This window comes from Cyrtonyx montezumae, unplaced genomic scaffold (assembly GCF_038088225.1).
Source record: "Cyrtonyx montezumae isolate F1298 unplaced genomic scaffold, pur_monq_1.0 scaffold_21, whole genome shotgun sequence".
NCBI lineage: Eukaryota > Metazoa > Chordata > Aves > Galliformes > Odontophoridae > Cyrtonyx > Cyrtonyx montezumae.
In genome coordinates, this window is record NW_027071948.1 from 5,859,802 (window position 1) to 5,884,329 (window position 24,528).

The window sequence follows — 24,528 nt, forward strand, 5'->3', positions numbered from 1 at the left end:
AATAAATGAAATTACTCTCCAAATGAGGAAAGCAGACACTGGGGAAATGAAGCACCAAACCATAATGAATTGGATTAAATATTTTAAAGAGGAACTTATTAGCAGCTTAAAAACTAGGAGTTGCATTTTTTCCTTCATTTTAGGAGCCTGTATCTACAGGAGATTGATGGGAATGAGAGACAACAGTGTGTAAAAGGAGCACAGGAGGAAGGGCAGGTAAATTAACCAAAAATAAAACTGAACTTTGCAGTGGCATTCTGCACATCTCACATCCTGGAGGTCCCACACCATGAGGGCTTCTTTCAGGGGGTAAATCTGAGAGGTTGCCTCAAAGGTGCTGGAGAAATACTCATAGAGCAGAGCAAGCACACACACAGTTACAAAGGGCCAAGACCATGTGGGACTCACACAACACCTCCAGAGGAAATCAGATGGCCTACAATCACCAACGCATTGATCAAAGTGTTGCTGAAGGTGACAGATGTGGCAGCAATCCATTACAAATCTCCATGGCCATCTGGAGAGCACGTGGCTGTCAGGCCTGAATGCTACATCAAGAGCTCAGTGCAAACTGTGGTGATGAACTGACTCCATGGACACCTGGATAGGATAATTCATGGAGAAAGAGTCCTGAGACATGTGAAGGGTAGCCAGGTCCCTCGGGTCGTGGGGAAATCTTTGAAAGAGTCAAAAAGGATGTGGAGGAGAATGACATGGTCAGTTGTTTCCACACTGTTAGCTCCTCCCTGTGCTCTCTTTCCACTTCCCCTATGGATGCTCCTCTCCTTTTTTTTTTCTCACACCTGAATCACAACCCTCTAATTATTCCCACTGCAATTTTTGCCTCTGAGCTCTCTGTAAAAAGTCCTCCCTATCTCTTCTCTTCCTTCCTAGTGCCTTCTTCTCTTCTCACACCTTTCCTTCCCAGTGCCATAACAGACATTCCCTTCAGGCCCTGGAGGTTCTGGAGGATGGACATCAGGGGAAGGTTCTGCTCCAGAGAGGGACGGCCATGGCCCAGCTCCCCAAAGCAGTGAACATGGCTCCAAGCTGCCATGGCATCGGGGCACCTCTCTCAGCCATAGGATTTGGGTTTGTGTGGTGCTGCATGCTGCCAGGGGTTGGGCTCAGGGATCTGTGTGGGTGCCTTCCAGCTCGGGGTGTTTCTATGATCCTGTGATTCTACGCATGGCGACGACTCTCCCATCCTTCCCAGATGTGTGAATGCATCTTTATGGGGTCATCCTCCCTCCCTGCTGCCCCATCTGCAGAGTACTGGTGGGCAGCTCATTAAAAAGGCAGAGCTGCAGTTCTTTCAGGTTATGCCACATAAAGCACAGACCAAACTGCAGATCTTCTGGCGAATGCACGAAGTAATGTAGGTTTTGGAAACAGCAAAGCTCTTTGTTTTGCTTCAGTGCCATCAATTAATTCCAGCCAGGGCCAATCAGTGCACATCCCATTGTGCTCTTGGCGCTCATGGGGTCCTGCATGGGGATGCCTTGGTAGGGTGCACCCCACAAGGATGCTGGGACACGGGTTTGGTGCCAGCTAATAACGACGAGATCCAATTTTCACAGCAGGAAACCCAGAACAATTCATCTCATTTTGTAGAAAATGCAGATAAAGCCGCAAGCTCTGTAAGGAAAAGAGTTACACTGAGTCAATCCCATCCTGACCACACTCCCCCAGGCACAGCCACGTCCCCCTGGCATAAAAGTTTCAGGACAGAGAAAGGCAGGGACACCATGGGAAGTAGCTGTAGGCGTAGGGAGCTGGACTAGATGACTTTTAAGAATCCCTTCCAACTCAACAATTCTATGACTCTATGGGGCAGGTGCCTGTCCCAGGATGCTCCCACCGTGCCCCACTGGAGATGTTCCCTCTGCAACCCAGAGAACTTCAGTTGCACCCAACGTGGCTGTGCTGGCAGAGAGATGAAACCACAGCACAAAGCCAAGGTTGTTTGTTCACAAATACCCGAACAGTCTCCTATTTTGCAAAGGAGCCGAGCAGGGGGTGGGGGTGGGAGTACTTGAAAAGCAAATGAACTTATGTTTTATGCTTTTTAAGATGTCTAACAGAGTACAAAAGTTCATCTTTAATAGGAGGGCAACACAGAGTGCTTAGAGCTGCAGTTTGACACAGATACAGAGCTAAAATGCCTTTGAAGTATCTTCTGATTCCTCATTCTGCCTGAAGTAACTTTAGATTTATGCAGCAGATGGGAAATAGTCCCTCGTTACGTGGCTCTCTACTCCAGCACTGACTCGGAGATAAGGCAGCTTCATTGCATCCACGCGCCTTAGAAGAGCTCTTCGATGCTGCTTTAGTCTTCAGGGGCCTGAGTCTGTAGTTTGCATATTTTTTTTTCTGTTTTCCTCTAAAATTACTCTTGATAAGTCTAGCATGTTTTCAGCCATCTTCAAAGGGGAGCGAGGAGGAGAAAAGTTTGTCAGAGGAGTAGAGGTGATTCATTTCAGTTCATTTGAAAACAGCTTTGTGTGTTTGGTGGGTGGGGGGGGGGGGGGCGGGTGGGAAGAGCTGACAGAGAAGCGACAGGGAATGGCCTCGCAGTGACCCCAGCCTCAAACACGGTGGCTTTGAAGAAGTGTCTATAAAGGCTGCAAACCCCACCCTGTGCTGATGATGCTCCCGGAGGGGCTGGCATGTGCAGCGAGCTGGGACAGGGGGAGGCAGAGCCTCTCCTCTCCACGCTGTCATACAGCATCCCTGCAGTCTTGGGTTCTTGCCCGGGAGCTGACACACACCTTACACACAGCTTTCTTGTAAGAGCTTCATCCCTCCCCACGCCTCCTTGCAAGGTGAGAAGACCCCACTCAATGCCACTCATTGCACTGTGGGTTTCTGTCCCCAGTCTGAACCTGCCCCTGCCGTGTTGCTGTGCACTGAAGCTCTCCCTCCAGGGTGAGTGGCTTCATCTTACCAAGAAAGGCAGAGGGAGCTGGGAGTGTTCAGGCTTGAGAGGAGTTTATAAGCAGGAGGGAGAAGAGGAACTGTGGGTGCCCCATCCCTGGAGATGCCCAAGGCCAGGCTCCGTGGGGCCCTGAGCATTCTTCTCTGAGAGGGGCAACCAGAACACGGCATTGGATTGGAACTGGATGGGATTTAAGGTCCCTTCCAACTCAACCATTCATGCTTTTGCACAGTTCTGATAAAACTAAGTTCCTGGGGCTGCTCTCTCCTCTTGTCCTCAACAAAGGGTGCCCTGTAGGGTGCTCAGTGCTCATAGGGACATTCAGAATCATAAAGTCATTCAGGTTAGAAAAGACCTCTCAGATCATCCAGTCCAACAACCTACCTACCACCAATGTTGCCCAATAAACCATGTCTCTAAGTACCACATCTACCGTGTCCTTAAACACCTCCAGGGATGGTGACCCCACCACGTCCCTGGGCAGCCTGTGTCAATGGTTAGCCACTCTTTCTGAGAATAAATTCTTCGTAATATCCAACCTGAACCCATTTGGAACATTCTTCATCTTTTCAGGCCTTGGATCGGATCATGGCTGACAGGTGCTGGATGGGGCAGAGCGATGTTGCTGCACCAACTATCACCAGGAAATCCTGTGTGTTATATTGCACACACCAACTGAAGTAATTGAGGTTGTGCAAACACAATTTATCCTAGCAGGATTTGCAGCTGTGACTAAATTTGCTTTGTTTTCAGCTTTGAAGTTTTCCCCACTGACCAGACGCATGGGGTTGTGTTGTTTATCCTGTGCAAAAAGGCATCTTTTTACAGACAGCTCAGCATTACTCGTTCAGGTTGCTTGGAATACACCATGCCAGGGGATCACCCTCCTCAGATCCCACATAATGACTTCTGAAGCATCCCAGCCCATCTCCTCTATGGGCAATGCTTCAGGCACATGAGTCCTGCTCCCGACGGTGGTTCTGAGCAAAACCCTTGAGCTGCCATAACCATGGCCAACTGAAGATGCTCGCAGCCTCCTGAGCTCCCAGGGCTCAGTGATCACTGCAGAAGGCAATAGGTGATACTGTTTTGCACTGGGCTCTGGGCAGCCTGATATAATAGCTGTCGACCCAGCCCATGGCATGGGGATTGGAGCTTGATGATCTTTAAGATCCCTTTCAACCAAGGTCATTCTACAATTCTATGATTTTAAGGCATGACATCATGCTCAGCTGCATGTTTTGAGTACAGCTGAGTTTCCTATTCATTGCTGCCCCATTCCTGCCTTCTGCATTTCAGCCTGATGCTGGAAAGATGCTGAGGCTGGGTGCCCAGTAGGTGTCTCTGAAATTGCTGGTGTGAGTGGGGAGAGAATAGGGGGGCTCTTATAATTGAGACAATCCTTCTCTCAATCCATCTTCTGCAATGTTTATGCCTCACGCTTTGCCTCTGATGTTTTGAGCAAGCTGATACCCACGGTATTAATAAGTTGTTTGGACAATAATTGCTGCTTAAGATAAATGATTCATAAAGTCCTACGATAGCCTTGGAAATGGGGTAAACAGGGAAAGCAGCTGGAGGACAGCAGTGGGATGCTAATGAGAGACCACCACAGGGAGAGAAATGTATGAAGAATGGGGAGGGGGATTAATCCATCCCTCAGTGCTATAGAGCAGCCCAATTCCAGTGCTCACCTACAGCACAGGGACAGAGCCCAACATCAGAGAATCAGAATCATTGGAAATGGAAGGAGCCTTTAAAGGGCACCTGTTTCAACTCCCCTACAATGAGCAGAGGCATCTGCAGCTTGATCAGGTGCTCAGGGCACAGTTAAGCCTAGCACATGGTGACTAGATCCATACCATCACTCTCTTGTCCCCAAGGTCTTGGTGTCCCCAAAAGACACCATGAACACGGAGCAATAAGAGCTGCTGAAGCCACCAGTGCAGCTCTGACTGCTTCTAGTTCCTAAATCCAGTTATCTGGACTGGCTCCTTCCACACCACATGCTTCTGGATTATGAATGGCTCCCAGGAGTGAGAGAGGAGTTGAATCCCCATTCCAGCAAAGCAATCAACCTCACATTTGGCCTGGACCAGTTCAGATGGACTCCCATTTTTAAGGGCTCATTTTTAAGGGTTCATGATGTCAAGATGGCATGTGTAGGTCAGCACGAAGGCAGAGGAGTGGGGTGAAGCATGGGGCTGTGCTCCTGAATGGCGTTGAAATCATGGCTGGGGCTGAGGGAAATGCTGATAGCACTGGGATGCTCTGCTCCATGCTGCTAGATGAAGTGCAAGGAGAAGAAAAGTTTTAGGACCGAAGGTTGTTCTGAGGTGAGGGTCAGCCTCACAACCAGGTAACAGTGAGAGGCCAAGAGGGAGTAGGCTCAAGTTGCACCAGCAGAGGATCAGGTTGGGTGTTATATTAAGAACAATTTCTTCTCAGAAAGAGTGGTCAGGCATTGACACAGGCTGCCCAGTGAGGTGGTGGGGTCCCTGGAGGCATTCAAGAACCACAGAGATGTGAGGGACATGGTTATCAGGTATGGTGGGGATGGGTTGGAGTCGGTCTTAGAGCTCTTTTCCAGCATGATGGTTCTACAATGAAAGATGGCAGCAGCCTCCAGCGTTCCCAGCATCCTCACAGAAAGGCCTCTGTGGGAGCTGGAGGTGATGCTAACGAGCACCCGTTGTCCCTTGGGAGCTCAGGACTCCCTGGGAGCTGAGGACCTGGCTGAACCTTCAGCAGCCCCAAAATCCAGGTGCCCACACAGCTACCAGGACTTGTCCAGAGGAAAAGGAGCCGCACATCCCACCTAGTGCTAGCTCAGCTGAACCCCAGGAGCCTTGGGACAAATGAAGAAAATGACAGGCTAGAAGGAAATTAATAGAGCAGAAAATTTGAAATGATGTGGAAATAATTCCTCTGGCTTAAGGAGAGCTCCTTGTATGCTTAATTTCAGAACACAACTGTTTCCGTGTAGCTAAATTACAGTATCAAAGTGAGGGGCCCTGACTGGAGCCGGTGGGATGCGGGGACATTTCCATGCACATGGTGAAGCTCTCCTACCCGGAGCAAGGTAAGAGATGGGGTGACCTCATGTCTCTGTGGGGTCATGGACAGGGGGGTGATGAGGGAATGTCTGGAGACTTGTGGGGATGGGGTGAAGCTCCCTCCCTTTTGCAGATGGGTCTGTGGGCGACAGAGGGCAGGGAGTGCTTCTGAGGAAATAGTGCACCTGTGAAAATGGATCCGTGTTATCCCCGACCCAACTGGAGTTGATATGGAATTGTCTGAGTTGGAAGGGACCCTCAAAGGTCGTCTAGTCCAACTCTCCTGCCATGAACTGGCCACACCAGGGCTCTACATCAGACCCTGGGTGCCAGGGGAAGAAATAGAGGCGAGCAAGGTGGGCGAGGGGAAGATGCTCTCTCCGTTGCCTGAAACCTGTGGGAAAGTCCCCAAGGAACCCCAGAAAGCGAGAAATCAGCTCCTTTCCTGACAAAAGCAAAGAAGTTTTCAAGGTGTCCTTTAGGCTTCACAGCGCTCAGCGAGATTGATCTGTGCTCAGCCCCCCAGAGAAAATCACCAGTCTGTATTTTCTCGTTCCTTGCACACAGATGGGCAGGAGCTGCCCACACGTCCCCAGCACTGGAGCTGAGTGCTGTCAGCCCCAGCCCTGCAGCATGAGACTGGTTCCCTTCTGCAGCTGCTGCAGTGCAGGAAGCAGGGGGATGCAGGCAGGGAGAGGCACAACCTTGGGCATGGGCCTCCCATTCAGAAGCATGATCCTAAACGGGTCTGGAAGAGTGAAAGCAGTGCCTGGGGCTGCCCAAAGCAGCAGCAGCAGCTCCTGTCGGGATGTTCCAGGTCTCCCCATAGTGCTTGGCATCCAGACAGCACCAAAAATTCTGTGTTGCACCGGGACACGCTGAAAAATCTCTGACTCACATAAGCAGTGCTGGAACAACTGATGCCTGCTGAGCTAAAGCACTCCTGCCATCAGCGCTGAGCAGAGGATTCAGCTTTCCTGGGAAACACCTCAGCTCAGGGGCTGTGGCCACGTCCTAGTTTTTCCCATGTGCCCTAGTTTTGTCCCACTTGCTGCTAAGCGCCGGCGGCATCGTGTTGTCAGCTTGGTGTGAGCTGTGGAAATTCCACATTTATTACAGCAGATGGAGTCCAAAGCCTGACGTCCAGGAGCAACACACGCCCGATGCACCTCCCTGGCTCTGCCCTGGCCATCGCAGCTCTGCTTGGCTCTGCATGCAGCCCCCAGGGCCATCAGAGCCCCCCAGGCACGGATGTGCACAGATCAGCCATTTACCTTTCACTATACAAACCTACAGCAGCATGAGAACACTCAGCATAGCTTGTTCCAGTGCTCTGTCATCCTCAAAGCGGAGACATTTTTTATCATATTCATATGGAATTTCTGGGTTCCAGTTGGTGCCCCTCATTCCGTTGCTGTCCCCATCCACTTGCCTCCCACCTTTCAGACATTTTGAAGTGTTAACCAGGTCCCTCCTCAGCCTTCTCTTCTCTGTGATGAACAGCCCCAGGGCTCTCAGCCTGTCCTCATACAGGAGATGCTCCAAGCTCTGATTATCTCTGCAGCCCTCCGTTGGGCTCTCCCCAGCAGTTCCCAGTCTGCCTTGAACTGGGGAGCCCAGCACTGGGCCCAGTGCTCCAGATGTGGCCTCTCCAGGGCAGAGCAGAGGAGAGGAGAACCTCCTTCACCCTGCTGGCCACGCTCTGTGCAATGCACCCCAGGGTCCCATTGTCCCTCCTGGCCAGCAGGGCACCCTGCTGCTTCATGGTCAACTGTTGGTCAACTGTTAGTCAACCATTGGTCACTTGTTGGCCACCAGGACACCCAGATCCTTTTCCACAGAGCTCCTCTCATCAGCTCAGCCCCCAAGCTGCACTGATGCATCCCCACATGTAGGAATCCACACTTCCCCTTGTTGAACCTCACTGTTCCTCCCCACTCAGCCTGCCCATCTCTTCCCCACACTCAATCCCCAAACTGAGCAGAGCCATGACACATTGACACCATTGTGATACGGTCACTCTGTTGATAATAAAGAAAGAGGGCTGCTCCCTGGAAAGTAAGAGGACAACAGGGGGTTTGTCCCCCTCTGCTCTGCCCTTGTGGCACTCCACCTGCAGTACTGCATCCAGGGCTGGGGCCCACAGCACGAAAAGATGTGGAGGTGTTCGAGCAGGTCCAGAAGAGACCACAAAGATGCTCAGAGGGCTGGAGCACCCTTCCTATGGAGAAAAACTGAAGGAGCTGGGGCTGTGCTCCGAGGAGCAGGGCAGGGAGGACAGCAGAGCGCAGGGAGCAGAGGAAGGGCACAGACTGCCGCTGGCTTTGTTGTGACGGCCGGGGAAAGGACAAGCCCGGGGAGTTGCAGGGAGGAGCGTGTGAGTCAGAGAAACCCCTGGCTGCTTGCTGTGTTGTGCCAGCAATAGCGTGTAAAGCACTCTCAGCGCGAGAGGATTCGCGTGTCAAGTGCTCCCGGGGGCCGCGGGATCGCTGCTCCCTGGAGGTGAAGGCAGAGCTGCAGGCAGCGGCACTGGGGTGCAGCCATGGGGCAGCACAGGCTCTGAGGTGGGGATGTGCTCCCAAAAATGGCCTCTGCTGGGTAAGAACTGGGTCAGCCCTTCGGCAGCTGAGTCACCGAAGCCTTTGCAGTGTGAGTGCTCGGTGCGCACAGCTCTCCACGCTTCGCTGCTGCATCCGTTTTAGCTTACGCATACCCGTTGCGCACCCAGGGCTGTGCTCCCCCACATATGGGCATAACAATTAGCTCCGGAGTTAATCACTGCAAGCAACAATGCAGACCCCTGCACTGCACCAACCGTAGGTCCGGGAGGGAACGGAGTGGGGAGTGCAGAGCTGTGATTGAATCAGTGGGTCAGAAAGGACAAACCTTTCCCACAGCAGCACCGAGGAGCAGTAGAGGATCCAGGAAAAGAGTGCAAACTTGGCCACAGAAGGACGATTTTCTTCCACTCAGTGCTTCCTGGGAAGATTTACCCATAGGCATAATTAACAGTGTGGGTAATATTGGGGTTATGCAAAAGGCATAGGTTTTCAGCCAGATCACCCAGGGCTTTTCCAGATAGCTGAGCACTTGACTATGCAAAGTTCTGTTGCTTTGATGCCTCCTGCAGCTTCTCCCTCGGGAAAAGAGACAACCAAGTTCATGCTGAGCATGAGCCCGGTGTGAGGAGGGAGGTGGGGAGGAATGGCTCTTCCACAAAGAAAGTTGGTCTAAATGGCACTGCACAAAGTTCTGGTGGTGCACATCAGACTCAGTGTTACCTACAGAAGCCCAGGGACAGACACACGTCGAGCTTTGCACATCCCCCTCTCCCTGCCCCAGCTCTGACGAAGCCAAATAGCACTCACATTGTCCCAGATAACTGCAAAATGGGAGCAGTAGGAACGAGCAGGTGGAATATCCTTGTGAGGTACAATTAACCTCCTGAAATAGCGCAGCAGAATTCTCAGGAGCTGGGCTTATTGCAAGCCTGGTCATTAGGAAAATCATGAATCTGAAGGGAGAGCATTCATCAGCACGGCCAACGTGTGGGACTTGACCCTGTGCTGTTTGTGGGCAGTACTGGTGACAGGTAGATGGTCGTACTGGATGATCTGGGAGGTCTTTTCCAACTGGAGTGGTTCTATGATTCTTAGTCCCTTGTCTCATAAGCATCACTGCCCCATGTCCGGCCATGCCCGGCTCCGTCACGCTGTCATGCCACGAAAAAAGTACCAAAACCTTTGTTGTAGGATGGACCTGTGACAAACAGCAGCATGGGAAGAAGGAAGGCAGGTGCAGACTGCAGGGTGAGGGCTCGCTCCGGAGCAGCAGGATGGCAGCAGCAGGCAGGAGCTGCGGGCAGCGGGTGGTTAATCAGCCGTCTGCTTCCGTGACTGAGCTCAGCAAAGAGCTCCGTAGAGGAGAAAGCCTTTTGCTTATGAAAGAAACATCAGTGCTAATCGAATCAGGGTACAGCCCGGCAGCACGCGACAGGCTGCGGCGGCTCATTCATATTGCATGCTTTGCTCCACTTCTGCAAGAGGAAGCCCAGTGCAAAGGGTGGTGGTCCTACCCAGGAGGGGTGCAGGGACCAGGATGGGGGTAGAGGAGGGGAATGCAAAGGCTGAGCTGATGAGCTGGGATAGGGCAATGAGTTGTCCAAGGTAAGGATGCTGCGCCAGAAATCATTTTGGCTTCTTTGCCTAAATCCACCTTTTCCCCATTGTGGGTTCAGCATCTTTTCTTATTGGAGCACTGTTCCTGGAGGTGATGTGGCTATGAGGGATATAGTGGGCATGGTGGGGGTGGTTTGGTGTTGGACTAGATGATCTTAGAGGTCTTTTCCAATCTTAACAACTCTGATTCTAAGGAAGGACAGGAGAATGGAGAATCAGACAAAGGGACAGGCAGCCATCCTCACTCCCTTGAGCCCTAAGATGGGAAACCCAGTTTCAGGGACTCAGTCCCTTAACAGTGCCCACCTCCAGTACAGCAGCTGGGAGCAACTGATGAGCCTGTCCCTGGGTAGAGCCACTCTCCCTTTTCCTTCCCTTTGTCCTTGGCTTTCCACATGGCTCAGGGCCCCAGTATGGAGAAGCAACTGATTCTGGTGGAGTGCTGCTGGGCAAACTGTGCAGAACCAAAGCTATGTCCCAATGGAGAAAGAGTAAATGAGGAGCAGAGAACAGCAGTCACCATGGCTAGAGGTGATGGAGAGTTGCCATGTGTGGCACCCCTTGTCCTCCTTTCAGGGACTCAGAAGGAGCTAAAAGGGTTCGGACTCATGACCAAAGGAGTGAGATGCTGCTGGGATCTTAAAGCGTGCAGCCTGGACAGCAGATCTCTAAGATCATCCACTCCAACCCCAACCCATCCCCACCATGCCCACTGACCACATCCCTCAGTGCCACTCCTTCATGCTCCTTGTACGCCGCCAGGACAGTGACTCCACCACCCCCATGGGCAGCCTGCTCCAACGAGAAAGGATGGTGAAAAAGGAGGATTGGGGCAAAGAAGTCAGAATGCTAGCAATTTCCTGCTCTGCATCTGCAGATGGGGCCCTTCCTATCTCCTTCTGCCATCCAGTATATAATCTCATGGCATGTCTGCCCGGATTTATCCCTTGTCCTACACCTCACCCACACAAAAATCTGGTCTCAGTGAGAGATCAGCCACCAGCAGCAGCGAGAGCTTCGAGTCACTATAAATGCCACCCGTGGATATTGAACATCTTTAAAAATCTGGGCGATAACACCCAAGATGTAATCCTGGCCCTTGGAAAACAGCCCCAGGTGCCAGCCTCAAGCTGTGCCCTTCAAGCACAGATTTCCTTTGGTTTGTGCAGTGGATTCTCAATAGGAAATATGTATTTTTTCAGGCTGCAACAGGGCAGGGCCAGCAGCCTGCGACACAGAAGGAGAGCAGGGTGGTTGGCAAGTGGGTGCCTGGAGGGCTCTGTCCCCAGGGCAGGACTACATCCCAGTGCCAGAGGAGCAGCGTTGAGGGCTTGCCTGCTAAAGTGAGGACATGGCAGAGCATAAAAGCCGAGAAAAAGGTTTTTGTCAGTGATGGGAGCAGTCCTGGGAGAGGATCAAAGTGAAGGGCAGAGTCAGCGGCCGCGGCTGTCAGCGCCGACACCAATGGAGCTGTCAAAGCTCAGGGAGCTCTGCCCAGCCACGTCCATCCACCGCCCCGTCCTCCTGGAGCTGGGGGTCTGACAGGCACTCTGCAGAGACGAAGCAAAACGCTTGGAGCCCTCCCTGCTCCCCGGGATGCGTGTGCAGGGAATTATAAAGAGGCTGTGGCTGCGCTTCCTGTGTCCTTCAGACAGCACACATCAGAACGTGGCGCTGCCCTAGGACATGGATGGGGAGCTGACACCCACTCCCCATCTGCTTCAGCCCTGCTGTTGGGGAGCAACCCCTGGACAGGATCAGCCTTGTCCTCAGCTCAGGGCATGGTTGAACCAGAGGTCCAGGAGGAAGGTAAAGTGATGGGATGCTCTCAGGAGTTGCTGAAGGCAGTGTCAGGAGAGCAGGAGGCTGAAGATGTCCCTGTTCATTGCAGGGGGGTTGGACTAGATGACCCTTAAAGGTCCCTTCCAACTCAAACGGTTCTATGATGCTGTGATTAAGTATGGAAGAGTGGCACACATGACCCAGAAGCAATCTCAGGGGTACATTCACTCAGGACAGCGTCACAAGGCACATTGCAAGCTTGGAGAAAAGCCTTGCCTCTTTCACATCTTCTCCTGGACATATGTAGATGCAAGCTGAGGCTGCCACCCTCTTGTCTGTAGGGGCACTGCTACATCGCATGCTCTTTCTGCAGCTGCCGTTTATTTCCATAAATCATACAAGCAGGCATTGCTCCATTCTCACTGCCCTGTGTGGCTGAACTCCTCCAGGGGGAGAGGCACGGGACAGGGCCAGGCACACCATGAGGGTGCCACCTACAATGCTCTCAGATAGCCCACAATCAAGTGCAAAAGGTGGAAGGCTCAGATACAGCCAAGAAAGATGGGTCCTAGCATTTCAGCATGTTACACACAGCTTTTATTGATGAGATTTGCTGCTTCAAGACATCCCACTGCTTAGAGGGTTGACCCAACTGGATGCCTAGCTGTGCAACCTGGGCTGGGGAGCTGCTTTGGCAGGGGGGTTGGACTCGATGATCTCTGGAGGTCCCTTCCAACCCCTACAGGTCTGTGGTTCTGTGATTCTGTGACCTGTCCAACATCTCTCCCACAGTGGGACTGCCACTCGACACACAGGGTGTCCCACAGGATGTGTTCCCTTCAGTCCCCTCCAGAGAGGGATGGGGTGCTCCCCCTCCTGCTGTACCCCTCCACCACCAGATCTCTGAACTGGTTATCCTCAGTCACGGTCTTTGCTGATGCCTGGTGGCATGGTGAGATGGAGACCCAGTGGATGAAGAATGAGATCTGAGCTCCTGGCTCAAGCATGGGGACAGGACTTGGAATGGGAGAGGGAAACTGAGGCAAAGAACAGGAGGATGTTTTCGCTTTGAGCCAGCAACCACAAGACAAGGCTGTGCCAGTTCCCATAACTATCATAGGGCTGATACAGAAGTAAACTGGGAAGCAAAGAGCCTGAGACAGTGAGGAAGGGATGTTGTCAGTTGGCTGTAAGGGGTGATTTGTTTTGCTGGAGCCAGGAAACACGGTGACAGCATGCACAGAGCTGTGTCTATGACCAGGGAAGGTATTGTGCATCAAGTCTAGCCCTGCTTTCATCTCTGAGCATAGAAGCTGCAAAGACTTTGTTCAATGTTTTTTATTTTATTTTATTTTATTTTATTTTATTTTATTTTATTTTATTTTATTTTATTTTATTTTATTTTATTTTATTTTATTTTATTTTATTTTATTTTATTTTATTTTATTTTATTTTATTTTATTTTATTTTATTTTATTTTATTTTATTTTATTTTATTTTATTTTATTTTATTTTATTTTATTTTATTTTATTTTTATTTTTTATTTTTTCCCAAAGAAAAACATGTCTTCCTCAAGAAGACATTGCCTTTAGTTACAAAGTTCTTTTAACACCAGGAACAGTTTGACCAGACAGACTTCTTAGTTCAGCTGCCCTCCCAGCTATTTGGCTCTCTCACCTCATCCCCTTCCTTTTCCTGCCACAGCAAGTCCCACCACCACCTTCTACTTCACCAAAATTTGTCCTGGTCAACCTTCTTCCCACCATCCTTCCATTCTACCTCAAAAAGCCATGTCTCTTGCTTTATACCCTTTAATGATATTAATCACAGAATCAGTAAGATTGGGAAGACCTAAGATCACTCAGTCCCACACCAAACCACCCTCACCACACCCACTAACCATGTCCCTCAGTGCCACATATTCATTTTCCTTAACACCTCTAAGGACAGTGACTCCACAGCCTCCCTGGGCAGCCTGTACCAATGCCCAACCACTCTTCCAGAGAATTTTTTCCTAATATCCAACTTCCCTTGGTGCAACTTCGAAGTTTTCTGGTGGAAACAGTCACACAAAATGAAATTTCTCTAATATAACAGATTGAGATTGATGATAGGACTTGGAGGCATTTGAGGCCAGGTCGGATGGGGGCCCGGGTAGTCTGATCTGGTGGGGGCAACCAGCCCTTGGCAGGGGTTGGAATTGGGCTTTAAGGTCTCCTGTAATCTAACCCATTCTGTGATACCATGATTCATGATTTAGTTCTTGTAGGGGATGTGAGCAAAGATTCTGAAGAAGGAGTGTCAAGTATCAACAGATCAATTTTTCAGAAAAAAAAAAAGAATGATGTTTATCAATGCCGTTATTTATTTTATTGCAAAATCTCTCATCGTTTGAAGGTCTCCATCCATGGGAAGCTCTTCACCAGGATGTATTTGTAGAGCTGGTGGGGTTTGTCTCTGCTCTGGAGCATCTTGGAGACCTGCACAGAGCTCCAGACGTCTCCAGGAGGCTGCTGCTCTGCTCCCCAGGTTAACTCCTCCCTACACCCCAGTGGAGAGTTAAATCAAAGAGCACAGCCCTTTGTTTGGGCCCTGTTTGATGTTCACTGCTAATTTTTTTGGTATGCATGCCGCAGTGTTTGACTCGTTCTTGTTCCCATAATAAACACTCATTGCATTGCTCTTAAATGATTGGGAGACCTCCAATTTTAATCTTTTATTCATCATCTTCTTCCAGCTCAGACACAGGAAAAAAACATGTAAATTCAAAACCTGCGAGAATTGAAAATTTCATAAGTGCTGCTGACCCCTCACTGGCAGCTCTGAATATGAGAGAAATAAAGGAATTGTAATGAGGAACCTCATCTTCTGATGATGGCTTTAGAGGAACCCACCGCAAGGAGGGGTTGCATCTTGCCCTGCATGGAATGGGGTGAGGCAGGAAGACATGTGGTGACCTCCTATATCTCACCCAACAGCAACACACATCCCACAGCCTGCTCCCTGAGGGACCCTCTTCTGGAAAATGGAAGAGCAGAGAGTAAATGGAAGAAAAGGCAAGGAACAAGAAGTCTACGGTGGAAGACTCTTGGTTCAGGAAGACATCAATGGCTGCTGGGGAATAATTCACTTTCAGCGTCAGCAAAATGAAAGGGTCTGACGTGACGTGGCTAAGGGTCTGAATCAACAGTTTCACCCACTTTGAAGACTCCTGTTTTCCTGGATGTGGTTGGTATCAGTGCCATGCATCTCCTCCTTCTGTAATAGATGGCTACTCAGAGGGAAGACCTCTTCATCATGGAATCATAGAATGGTTGGGTTGGAAGGATCCTTACAGGCCACCCAGCCCCTGCCATGGGCTGGATGCCCTTCACCACATCAGGCTGCCCAGGGTTCCATCCATGGCCTTGGGCACCTCCAAGAATAGGACGTCCACCATCTCACTTGTCTGTGGTGGTTTCCAACCCAGATGTGAGCAAAGAAATGCTTCAAAATCAATGCAGAACTTGACCCGGGACCCTTTCAAGGGTTAAAATGGCAGCTGCAGAGGGTATTTCTGTCTTATTTCACGTTATTCTGAGTAATTTACTTGGGCATGATGCTAAATGGCTGTGCTCAAAGCAGAGTGAGACAGAGGTTTGGGAATACTGCCTTCCTTGGCAGACCAGGCTGGTATGTGATCAGGCAGGAATCGTATCAGTAAATATGAGGCAGAGTTCACCATCTGTTAACACCATCCACAGAGTGGATCTGCCCCCTGCGAGCTTGCATCACGCTGCCATACTGCAGGCGTGGGTGCAGAGCTGAAACAGGTGGCTTCACGCAGAGCTCTGCAGGTCTGTACTGCCAATTCCAGGCACAAAAAGCTCACAGAGCTGACAACAGATCCAGATTTGGCCCAGGGAGGTATCAGTGAAATGGTTCAGAGGTGATTTATTATGGGGTGTGACTAGAACTGAAAACTGGAAAAGGGGGAAAAAACAGCTCCCAGTGGAACAAATTGGAGATGCCCCATGGGGAATGCAGAAGGAGGTCCTGATGGTCAATGTGGTGACATCCCAGGAGTGGATTTTCATGGCAGTGCGAACTAATGATGTGTGAGCATCCTGGGAGTTCTGAGGACTGGGAGGAATTCTTGTTGTAGTGGATGAAGGGATGAGGGATGGAGTGTGTGTGAATTGTTCCACTTCTGCCAGTGGAGCTCGGGAGCATTTGGACACCACTCTCAGACAGAGTTTGGTTTTGAAACTTAGCAGTCCTTGAGAGTTTTTCCCAACTCAGAATGTTCTATGATACTGTGATTTTAAGATTCTATAATCTCACCTGTCTGAAGGAGTCTACCTCCATCTCACCCATGTTTGAACTACAAGCAAGAAGTGACACAGTGCTGCCCCTGTCTGCATGGTGGGGAGACAGTCTGAGCAGAGCCCACACAGCTGTGTGCATTGGGATGCTTGCAGAGGAGGTGGGTGATGTGTCCTTCAGAAGTCCCTTCCAAACATTATTCTTTGAGTCACTGTTTGGTAAAGGCTCCAACAAACCAGGAAGGTGGGCTATGATGCCTATAGTTGTGCTCGGGGGGTGTTGGGCTGCACTGCCTGGGGATGTCAGGGACATGGGTTAGAGACAATCCTACCCTGTGCTGTGGTGCCATTTTGGATTTATATGGCAAGAAAAACATGATTCTTTCTCATAGTTGCCAGAATCAGCTTGGTCTCTGCAACTCATATACTGGCAAAATATTTCCTGGAGGGCAGATAACCCTCCAACAAAATGTCCACAAGATGGGCTTTGGTCTACAAGATGCTTCAGCTCAGGTTTTGGGAGAGAAGGGTTGAGGTTTTGCTGGGTTTTGATTTTATTTTTATTTTTTTCAACAATACCAACATTTCCAGAAGAGAGTAAGCTTAGGTCTGGACAAGACATCCCTGAGGGCTGGGACCTCTAGTTGAGCTCAGGAACATGGGGTGATGCTTGGCTGCCCACTCTGCATCTGCTACTGCTGCTGTTCCATGCAGAACCACTCTGAGCCATCCCCTGCATCCTCACTGTCTTTCATATCCAGTGGGCTTTGATCACAGCTCACAGTGAGCCCAGGAGAGAGCAGAGAGAGCAGCTGTGGTGCTTCAGAGGAACATCTGCCCATGTGGTCTGTCATGCTTGCACAACCTCCTGCCCTATGCAGCACTGATGTGGTGCTTTGAGGGAGGCTTCCCCCAGTGACACACAGTCAGGAAACCCACAGTCAGAGTTCTGGATATTCACTGCACGTGTGGGCTCATCGTAAAGGCTGCTCCATAGGGGCACATCCTTCAACTATGGGCTATTTCTGGAGCAGGGAAGAAGATGGGTATCAAGTGCTGGACCTTCTGTGCATGGTGGATCATCCCTAGGGATCTCCACACTCTTTGTGCAGCACAGGGACAAGACCAGGAGAGAAGACAGCCCATGGGAAGAGGGAGTTTTATTGTTCAGGAGGAGGTGCACACTTTGAATATAAAAGGCAAACCCTGTCCCACCGTCCCCCCCCACTCCACCGGCCGCAGTCTGTTCATCTTCAGGCCTTGGGGCAGGAATGGTCCAACTCCACCATGCTGAAGGGTCAGACCCATGAGCAGCCTGGAAAGGGGCCACCTAGCAGCTCCCACACTCAGAGCCTGCAGCCCTCATCACCACCAAACCCCGTGGGGCCAGGAGCACCCAACCATCATGACCTCAAAGGCACAGGCCTGTCCTTTGCTCTCCCTGGGTACAAGAACAGTTTGCCCAGGACAGACTGACCCACCAGGGAGTCCCATCACTGGGAAGAGAGGACTTGGCCAGCCCCATGTTGTAGGGCTTGGGCTGAGCTCCATCATTACACTGACTGCAGGGTGGATGCGTGACAGGTCTGAGTGCAGGACATAAGGTGCAATACAAATTAAACAACACATTGCATCTGTCCCCCGTTACAAAGAGCTTCCATAGGAAGAAGTAAAGTGCCCACCACAGTCAGAGAATTCATCAGGATGTAAGTGCCCAGGATAGAAAGCTAAGCTAGCCCCAGCAGGGCCAGTTCAGCCAGGATTATTGCAGCTGGGAAATGGCTTTAACCCTCCCCCCACCCTCCTTGTGCCCAAACAGCACCGAGAGAAACAGACACTGGGACAGATCCCACCAGCACTTGTACCAGAGTGATGCTGGATTTACTGTGCAAGTGCTACAGTCAGGATGCTGTGGGTCCTGCAGACAGTGCATCCCCTCCAGCACTGCTTCCTTCCCCAGCCATGCTCCCAGCAGTTTTTTTTTTGTTTGTTTTTTTGCAGTGAATTCAGCCCCATGTCTGAGGCTTCTGTGCTTTGAGAAAATGTTGTGTACTTGACATTGGATTTCAGAAGAACAGTCCCCAAACCCATAGAAAATCATATTTACAACCAGGAATAGCCTTCCCAGCCCACAGCCTGCTCACCCCCCTGGCACCTCCACACCACTGCATCCACCTCAGTCTCTTGAACCAGCGCTGCATGTCTCCAGAGGCCATTGCCCCATGCCAGGCAACCTTGCCAGAAGAGATGCTCCTGTGGAGGATGGAGAAGAGCTGAGGAGGAATGGTCAACCGCCCATCATTGAGCTCACCATTTGGGTAGTGCTGGAGATCCTGCCAGCGTTGTGTGACATGGATTGTGTGGCTGCAGCTGGAAATATTGCTCAGGATCCACGCTCTGCAGATAACACAGCAGCCCCAGGAGTAGGATGGCAGTATAGTACTGTGGTAGCTCTTGGGTTCCTCCAGGGTGATACAAGAACAAAGTTTGGTAGAAGTTTCTCCATCCCCAGTCATGTGAGGTGGGAGCAAATTCTCCCACTGTGCTCTGCCACAGCTGGGGGACACCAGAGGACAGGAGATGGCAATTCTGCCAGGGGAGAAACCTGAGCATGTGGCCCTAGAAAGCATGCCTGGGCTGCCCTGGAACGCTTGTGCTGTGTCCAGACAGGAGCAGTGCTGGTGTGTTCAAGAGGTGGAGACTCCTGCAGGACATGGGGCTTCCAAGGATCAATGTAGAAAACCCTGCTCCCCTCTCTCCCCATGTGGGGAGAACGTGGGGAGCCTGCCAGCAGTCCTAGCACTGCCAGCAGTCTCTAGTGCTGCAGGCTGGCACTCTGTCCCCTGCTCTCCTGGGCTTAGTGGAGGTGGCCCATGAAGTCACCTGCAGGCTTGTGCTGTTCCAGTCTGGAGCACTGTGAGGTACTGGGAGCAGGGTTGCCTCTGCTGTGTGGCAGTCTGTGGGACCCTCCTCAGTTCAGAGATTCAACAGATTCCCCTCCTATCAGATCCAAAGGAGCTGTGGCCTATGACGAGCCCAGTCCTATCAGTCCTGGTATTGCTGTTTTGTTTGCTACTCCTCCCTCTTGGCTTCAGATGGGGGGAAGGAGGCAGCAGGATTGTCGAGGTACCTGGAAAGCCATATTTCCTCCAATGCTCAAATCAAAGAGATGCTGGAGGAGTTCCAGATCCTGGTCTGGTGCCCCTTTCCCACTCTCCCACCCTGCTGCCCTGTGCCAAAGTGAGTGTTAAGGAATGTTCAGTGTGGGTCTGCAGAGCTGCTGTTCAGAGATGCCTCCTGGGGCTGTTTGTGTTCAGCAGCTGGGAGCGCATGGCCTGGATGCTGCTCAAGATCTTCTTCTGGTGGCCCATCATGGTGATACCCAGACTCCGAACGTCCCTGGAGAAGAAGGACACTGTCAAAAAACCCATAGGCTGGTCCCATAGGCACAAAGCTCCTGACTGTATGCACTCCCATGGACCCCTCGCCTGTTTCTCTTCCAATGGCCTTGGGCATCCTGCCTGGGGAAGGAGAGCTTATCATTCCCTGTGGCACAGCCTCCTGACCATCCCAGGGGGAGCAGGAGCAAAGGGCATTGCTCATGACTGGCTGGTGGGTGACAACATCGATGCTCTGAAATTGGATACAGTATTAGTGAGATGTCCTCAGATAACCCAGTCAGAAATGCTGACAGATGATGAGCTTCTGTGCTCAAAACTTCCCTGACATGTGTGAGCATCAAGGATCCGTATCAGCTCAATGCCACAGCAAAGACCCCAGCTACAGCCCCCAGTCAGTGCACAGGACAGCCCTCTGCCTGCATTTCTCCATCTCCCCTTTCAAAGGTTCCTGCTTTACCTGTCCCAGCATGGCCAATGCGTGCACCATCACATCGTTTCCGAGTCACAGAAGCTAATGCCTGGCTGCCTCAAACCTTCTGTCAGGGAGCAACTCTCCTCAGAGGTAGAAAATATTGCTTTATACTCAGAGATATGAAAGCAAACACCAAAAGTAGGGGAACATAAGCCCAAGATGAGAGCAAGTATAGCTGCCATTCCTTCTGGTATCACTTATGGCAACAGCTACCCCAGAGAACGTCTGGAGAGATGCTAGAGCAACAGAAGGAGGAGAATGGATGGATGGTGGAATAAATCTTCTTCAGCCTCCCTTTGTCCAGCATTGGGCACTAGGGAGCAATTTCTGCCTCTGTTCCACCTAGTTTCCAAACAAACAGGACCACTGGGACCAGCAGCATGAAACGTGGTGATGCCTGAAGCACTCCTATAACATTCTGATTACCCAGTGGTGGATTTCCAGAGCATCCTGGTACAGCTCAAACTCGATTTTCTGAGGGGCTGAATCCTCTTGTTCAAGGACCAAGGTCGAGCAAGCCAGGGCAGGATGACCACTGCCTGGGGAAACCCCACCAGTGTTGTCTGCTTCCTGGTACTCACTCGATGTTCATGCTCATCACCATGCCCAGGGAGGAGTATCCTGCCATGGCAAAGTTGTCCCGGTAGTGCCCCAGCCGGATGGAGTCCAGCCAGTCCTCCACTGTCAGGCAGGAGGAGAAGTCGAGCAGAGTCCTGCTGAAGGGTGTCTGAGTGAACCTGGAGCAGGACAGAGGGCTCGGGTGGAGATCGTGCAGTGGTTTGAGTTGAAAAGTCATCTGCTCCAACCCCCCTGCGATGAACAGGGACACCCACAGCTCCATCAGTGCTCAGAGCCCCATCCTTGACCTTGGGTGTCTCCAGGAATGGGACACCACCACCTCCCAGCTCAACCTGTGCCAGTTCCTCAGCATCCTTATTGCACACAACATTTCCCTGCTGTCCCTGCAGCACCCAGGGAACCCTTACCGGTTCACGGTGGCGGTGCACTTCAGGTTGTCAGGGTTGCGGATCAGCTTGTCCAGGATGCCGACGATCTGGGAGAAGCGAGGCCTCTCGCTGCGGTCCTTCTGCCAGCAGTCCAGCATGAGCTGGTGCAGGGCTGTGGGGCAGCCCATCGGGGCTGGCAGGCGGTAGCCTTCCTCCACTGAGTTAATGACCTGAAATGAAGCCACACACTATAGGGGAGCTACTCTCCTGCCCGTATCCAAGCACCCTGAACTGCTGTCCACGGGGAAGCACTGGTGCATGAGCTCTTAGAGCTGTCAGAAAGGGAAATAGCGGGGTGCACACCAGATTCAGGCTGAATGACAAGTTTATTGCCAGTGAGATGTGTGCAGCCTCTGCAGAGAGCTGGGAGCAGGCTGGATGCCACACACATACAAGAAATCACTGCTATGACAGCAGATTGATTAAGTGGTCCAACAAGCCTAAAATATCACAGCTTGCCTCCAGCAGATAAGTCACGAGAGCTTCATTCACATTCAGTTGTTCTACAACTGGAGCTTGCCACTGCTCAGCAAGGCTGCAAGAACCCTGCTCGAAGGAATGTGCAGAGGATGTTGTGCAGATCTCTGTGTCTCCATCACCACTTTCTAAGATAAGAAAAGCACTAAGGAGAGAGGGGACACTCAGGACTCGAGGGCAGTGAGAAAGCAGGCAGATATCTAGTTTCCATAGGTAACACAAGGAGCCCTATGGTTCTGACAAGTTGAAAACCAAAGCTGGGTGGTACAGGTCTGGGTTTCTTGGGATGCCAGCACAGGAGGAACCAGCAGGTGAGTACCTAGGGACCATGGATGCTTGACTCCTAGCAGGGAATGTTAAGGTGGCACAACAAGTTGGAACAGTTAGTGTTCAGGTTCTGGTTGGGGTTTGGGTGTGGGTTAGGGTTAGGGTTAGAGTTAAGGTTCAGGTTGGTGTTAAGGTTAGGGATTGGAGTGCAGTCAGGGTTCAGGTTCAGGTTAGGGTTAAGGGTATGGTTACAGTTAGATAGGGATGAGGAGACCCATAGTGCACAGCCAGGCACAGACAGGAGCCACTGTGCAGCAAAGCAGAGGCAGTGCACACTGATGTCACCACTCAAGGGACAGGCACATTGCACGCTGCCCAGAAGGGATGTGAGGAGAAGTAGGGGCTCTCAGGGGTCTCTTTTCCCCAGCACCCTACTAGGCTGGCTTGGGATAGGGCAGGAAGGGCACCGTGCTGCCGTGCTGCCCCGAGTCCACTCACATCCCGGTTGGTCATGTTCCAGTACGGACGCTCTCCGTAGGCCAGCACCTCCCACATGACGATGCCATAACTCCACACATCGCTGGCGGAGGAGAACTTGCGGTATGCGATGGCCTCTGGAGCTGTCCAGCGAATGGGGATCTTGCCCCCCTGAAACAACAAGCAACAAGTGCATCATTTCATAGACTCAGAGGATCGCAGAATCACTAAGGTTGTGAAAAGACCTCCAAAGTCTTCCAGTCCAACCATCCACCTACCACCAATGTTGTCCACTGACCACGTCCCTCAGTGCCACATCCCCACGTTTCTTGATCACCTCTGGGGACAGTGACTCCACCACTTCCCTGCGTAGCCTGTGCCAGTGCATTACCATTCTCTCTGAGAATAAATTTTCTTAATATCCAACCTGAACCTCACCTGGCACAAACCAAGGTCATTATCAAAGCGTTGAGATGGAGCACAAGAACACGGAGCTAACTCTGGGTGCAGGCAGAGTGCCTGGCTTGTTCAGTGAAGCAAACAAGAGTAGTTGTGTCATGTACTCCCTGCCTGGTACTGATTTGTTAGGCAAGTGCTGAGGAGGAGAACTTGTTGAATTAAAGGCTGACTATGCTAACACAAACCAGCAGTAAATGGGCTAAGAATACATCTAGGCTGCAAATGTGGCTGCTGGCAGTTTGCAGAGAAAAGTTGTGGTACAGGGAATGTAGGAGGGCTTTCCCAGAGCAGCAGAGAGAGTCTTAGTGTGCCTGAGACACCCTTCCAGGGGTCCCTGTCTAGAGAGAGAGTTGCCTTCACCCAACTTTGTTCTACATGCTCTGTCACGCTCTCTGACCCTTTGAGATGGGATACCTTCCTACACCAGTTTATGAAGAAGAAAATGTCCTTATATTAAGGATATTCTGAGTGAGACTTTGTCAGAGAGTTTACGCTCCTGATCCTATCACTGCACGCTCACATTTTATGTCATGAGCTACCCCAAACAAAACTGAGACTCTATTTGCTCCTCTACTTCCTGTCCTGAAAAGTAATGCTCAGATTCCTCAGCTGCCTTTCTGAACTGACCCACATTGAGAATATTTGTCCAGCCAGAGGAGTATTATGGGAGAACACAGATTTATGTCATTGCCAGGGAAAAGCAAAAAGGACACGTTCCCTTAGTAGATTTCATTTCTCCTCTTATGACCTCTGGTAGAGGAGCATATCAAACTCCAGAGCTGTCAGATTGGCCAGAGAATCTTAAAATAGATTCATGGATAAATGTGTCCTACATTAAAAGTCCAGCCATCCACCTATCAGCAATACTGCCACTATACCATGTCCCTAAGTACCTCATCTACATGTTTCTTGAACACAGTGGAGAAACACAAAGGAGGAACAATCTCATGTAAAGTGATAAAAGCCAGAAACCCTTTGGGTTCATGTCCAAATAGCAGTGATGAGGTGACTTTCTCCTTTCCTGCACTGCCTGTCCTGACACAAGTGTCTAACTTCACCAGCCTGGAGCAACCACCATACCGTGGTGGTGTATGCAGCATCAGGGTCATCCTCGAGGATGCGAGAGAGGCCGAAGTCAGACACCTTGCAGACCAGGTTGCTGTTGACCAGGATGTTGCGGGCAGCCAGGTCCCGGTGCACGTAGCCCAGGTCAGACAGGTACCTCATGCCAGCTCCGATGCCGCGCAACATGCCCACCAGCTGGATGATGGTGAACTGCCCATCATGCTTCTGGAGAAGAAAATAAATCAGAGATCATTTTGTATTTTTTCCATACCTCTTGAGCCTCTCTTCTGGCCCCCAGGCCCACCACCCACTCTACCCGTGGGCAGGTGCCCTGCATTGGTGCTGCTGCATGGAGTCTACTGAAGAGGTGAAACCAAGAGCCCTTTGCTCAGGGGCCATGATGGTTGTGGGGCTGAGGATTGCAACCCAATCTCATCTCCAGTCTTGCAGCCCAGAGGACCAGAGGAGTGTTAAGTGAATACAAATATGAGAGCTCCTTACCCTGAGAAAAGTGTCTAGAGAGCCGTTCTCCATGTACTCAGTAACAATCATGACCAATTTGCCTGCAGAAGATAAAGGAGGTCAAGTTAACAAGTCACCTTCCTTCAAGAAGCCCAGTGCTGAGCTTTTACTGGAAGCAATGC

General features: G+C 51.0%; 2 protein-coding genes across 2 annotated transcripts in view; both read right to left on the bottom strand.

Moving 5' to 3' along the window:
- CUNH1orf50 (chromosome unknown C1orf50 homolog) overlaps window positions 1-24,528 on the bottom strand; it is a 348,220-nt gene that overhangs the window by 70,164 nt on the left and 253,528 nt on the right. The window lies entirely within an intron of this gene.
- The window catches only part of EPHA8 (EPH receptor A8), a 36,755-nt gene continuing 31,770 nt past the window's right edge, over window positions 19,544-24,528 (bottom strand). The window contains exons 12-17 of the mRNA XM_065738203.1: window positions 24,386-24,447; window positions 23,900-24,109; window positions 22,382-22,531; window positions 21,119-21,309; window positions 20,714-20,869; window positions 19,544-19,658 (exon numbers count right to left, since the gene is read on the bottom strand). Of these exons, the coding sequence (XP_065594275.1) occupies window positions 19,544-19,658; window positions 20,714-20,869; window positions 21,119-21,309; window positions 22,382-22,531; window positions 23,900-24,109; window positions 24,386-24,447 (884 nt within the window). The remainder of the gene's footprint in view (window positions 19,659-20,713; window positions 20,870-21,118; window positions 21,310-22,381; window positions 22,532-23,899; window positions 24,110-24,385; window positions 24,448-24,528) is intronic.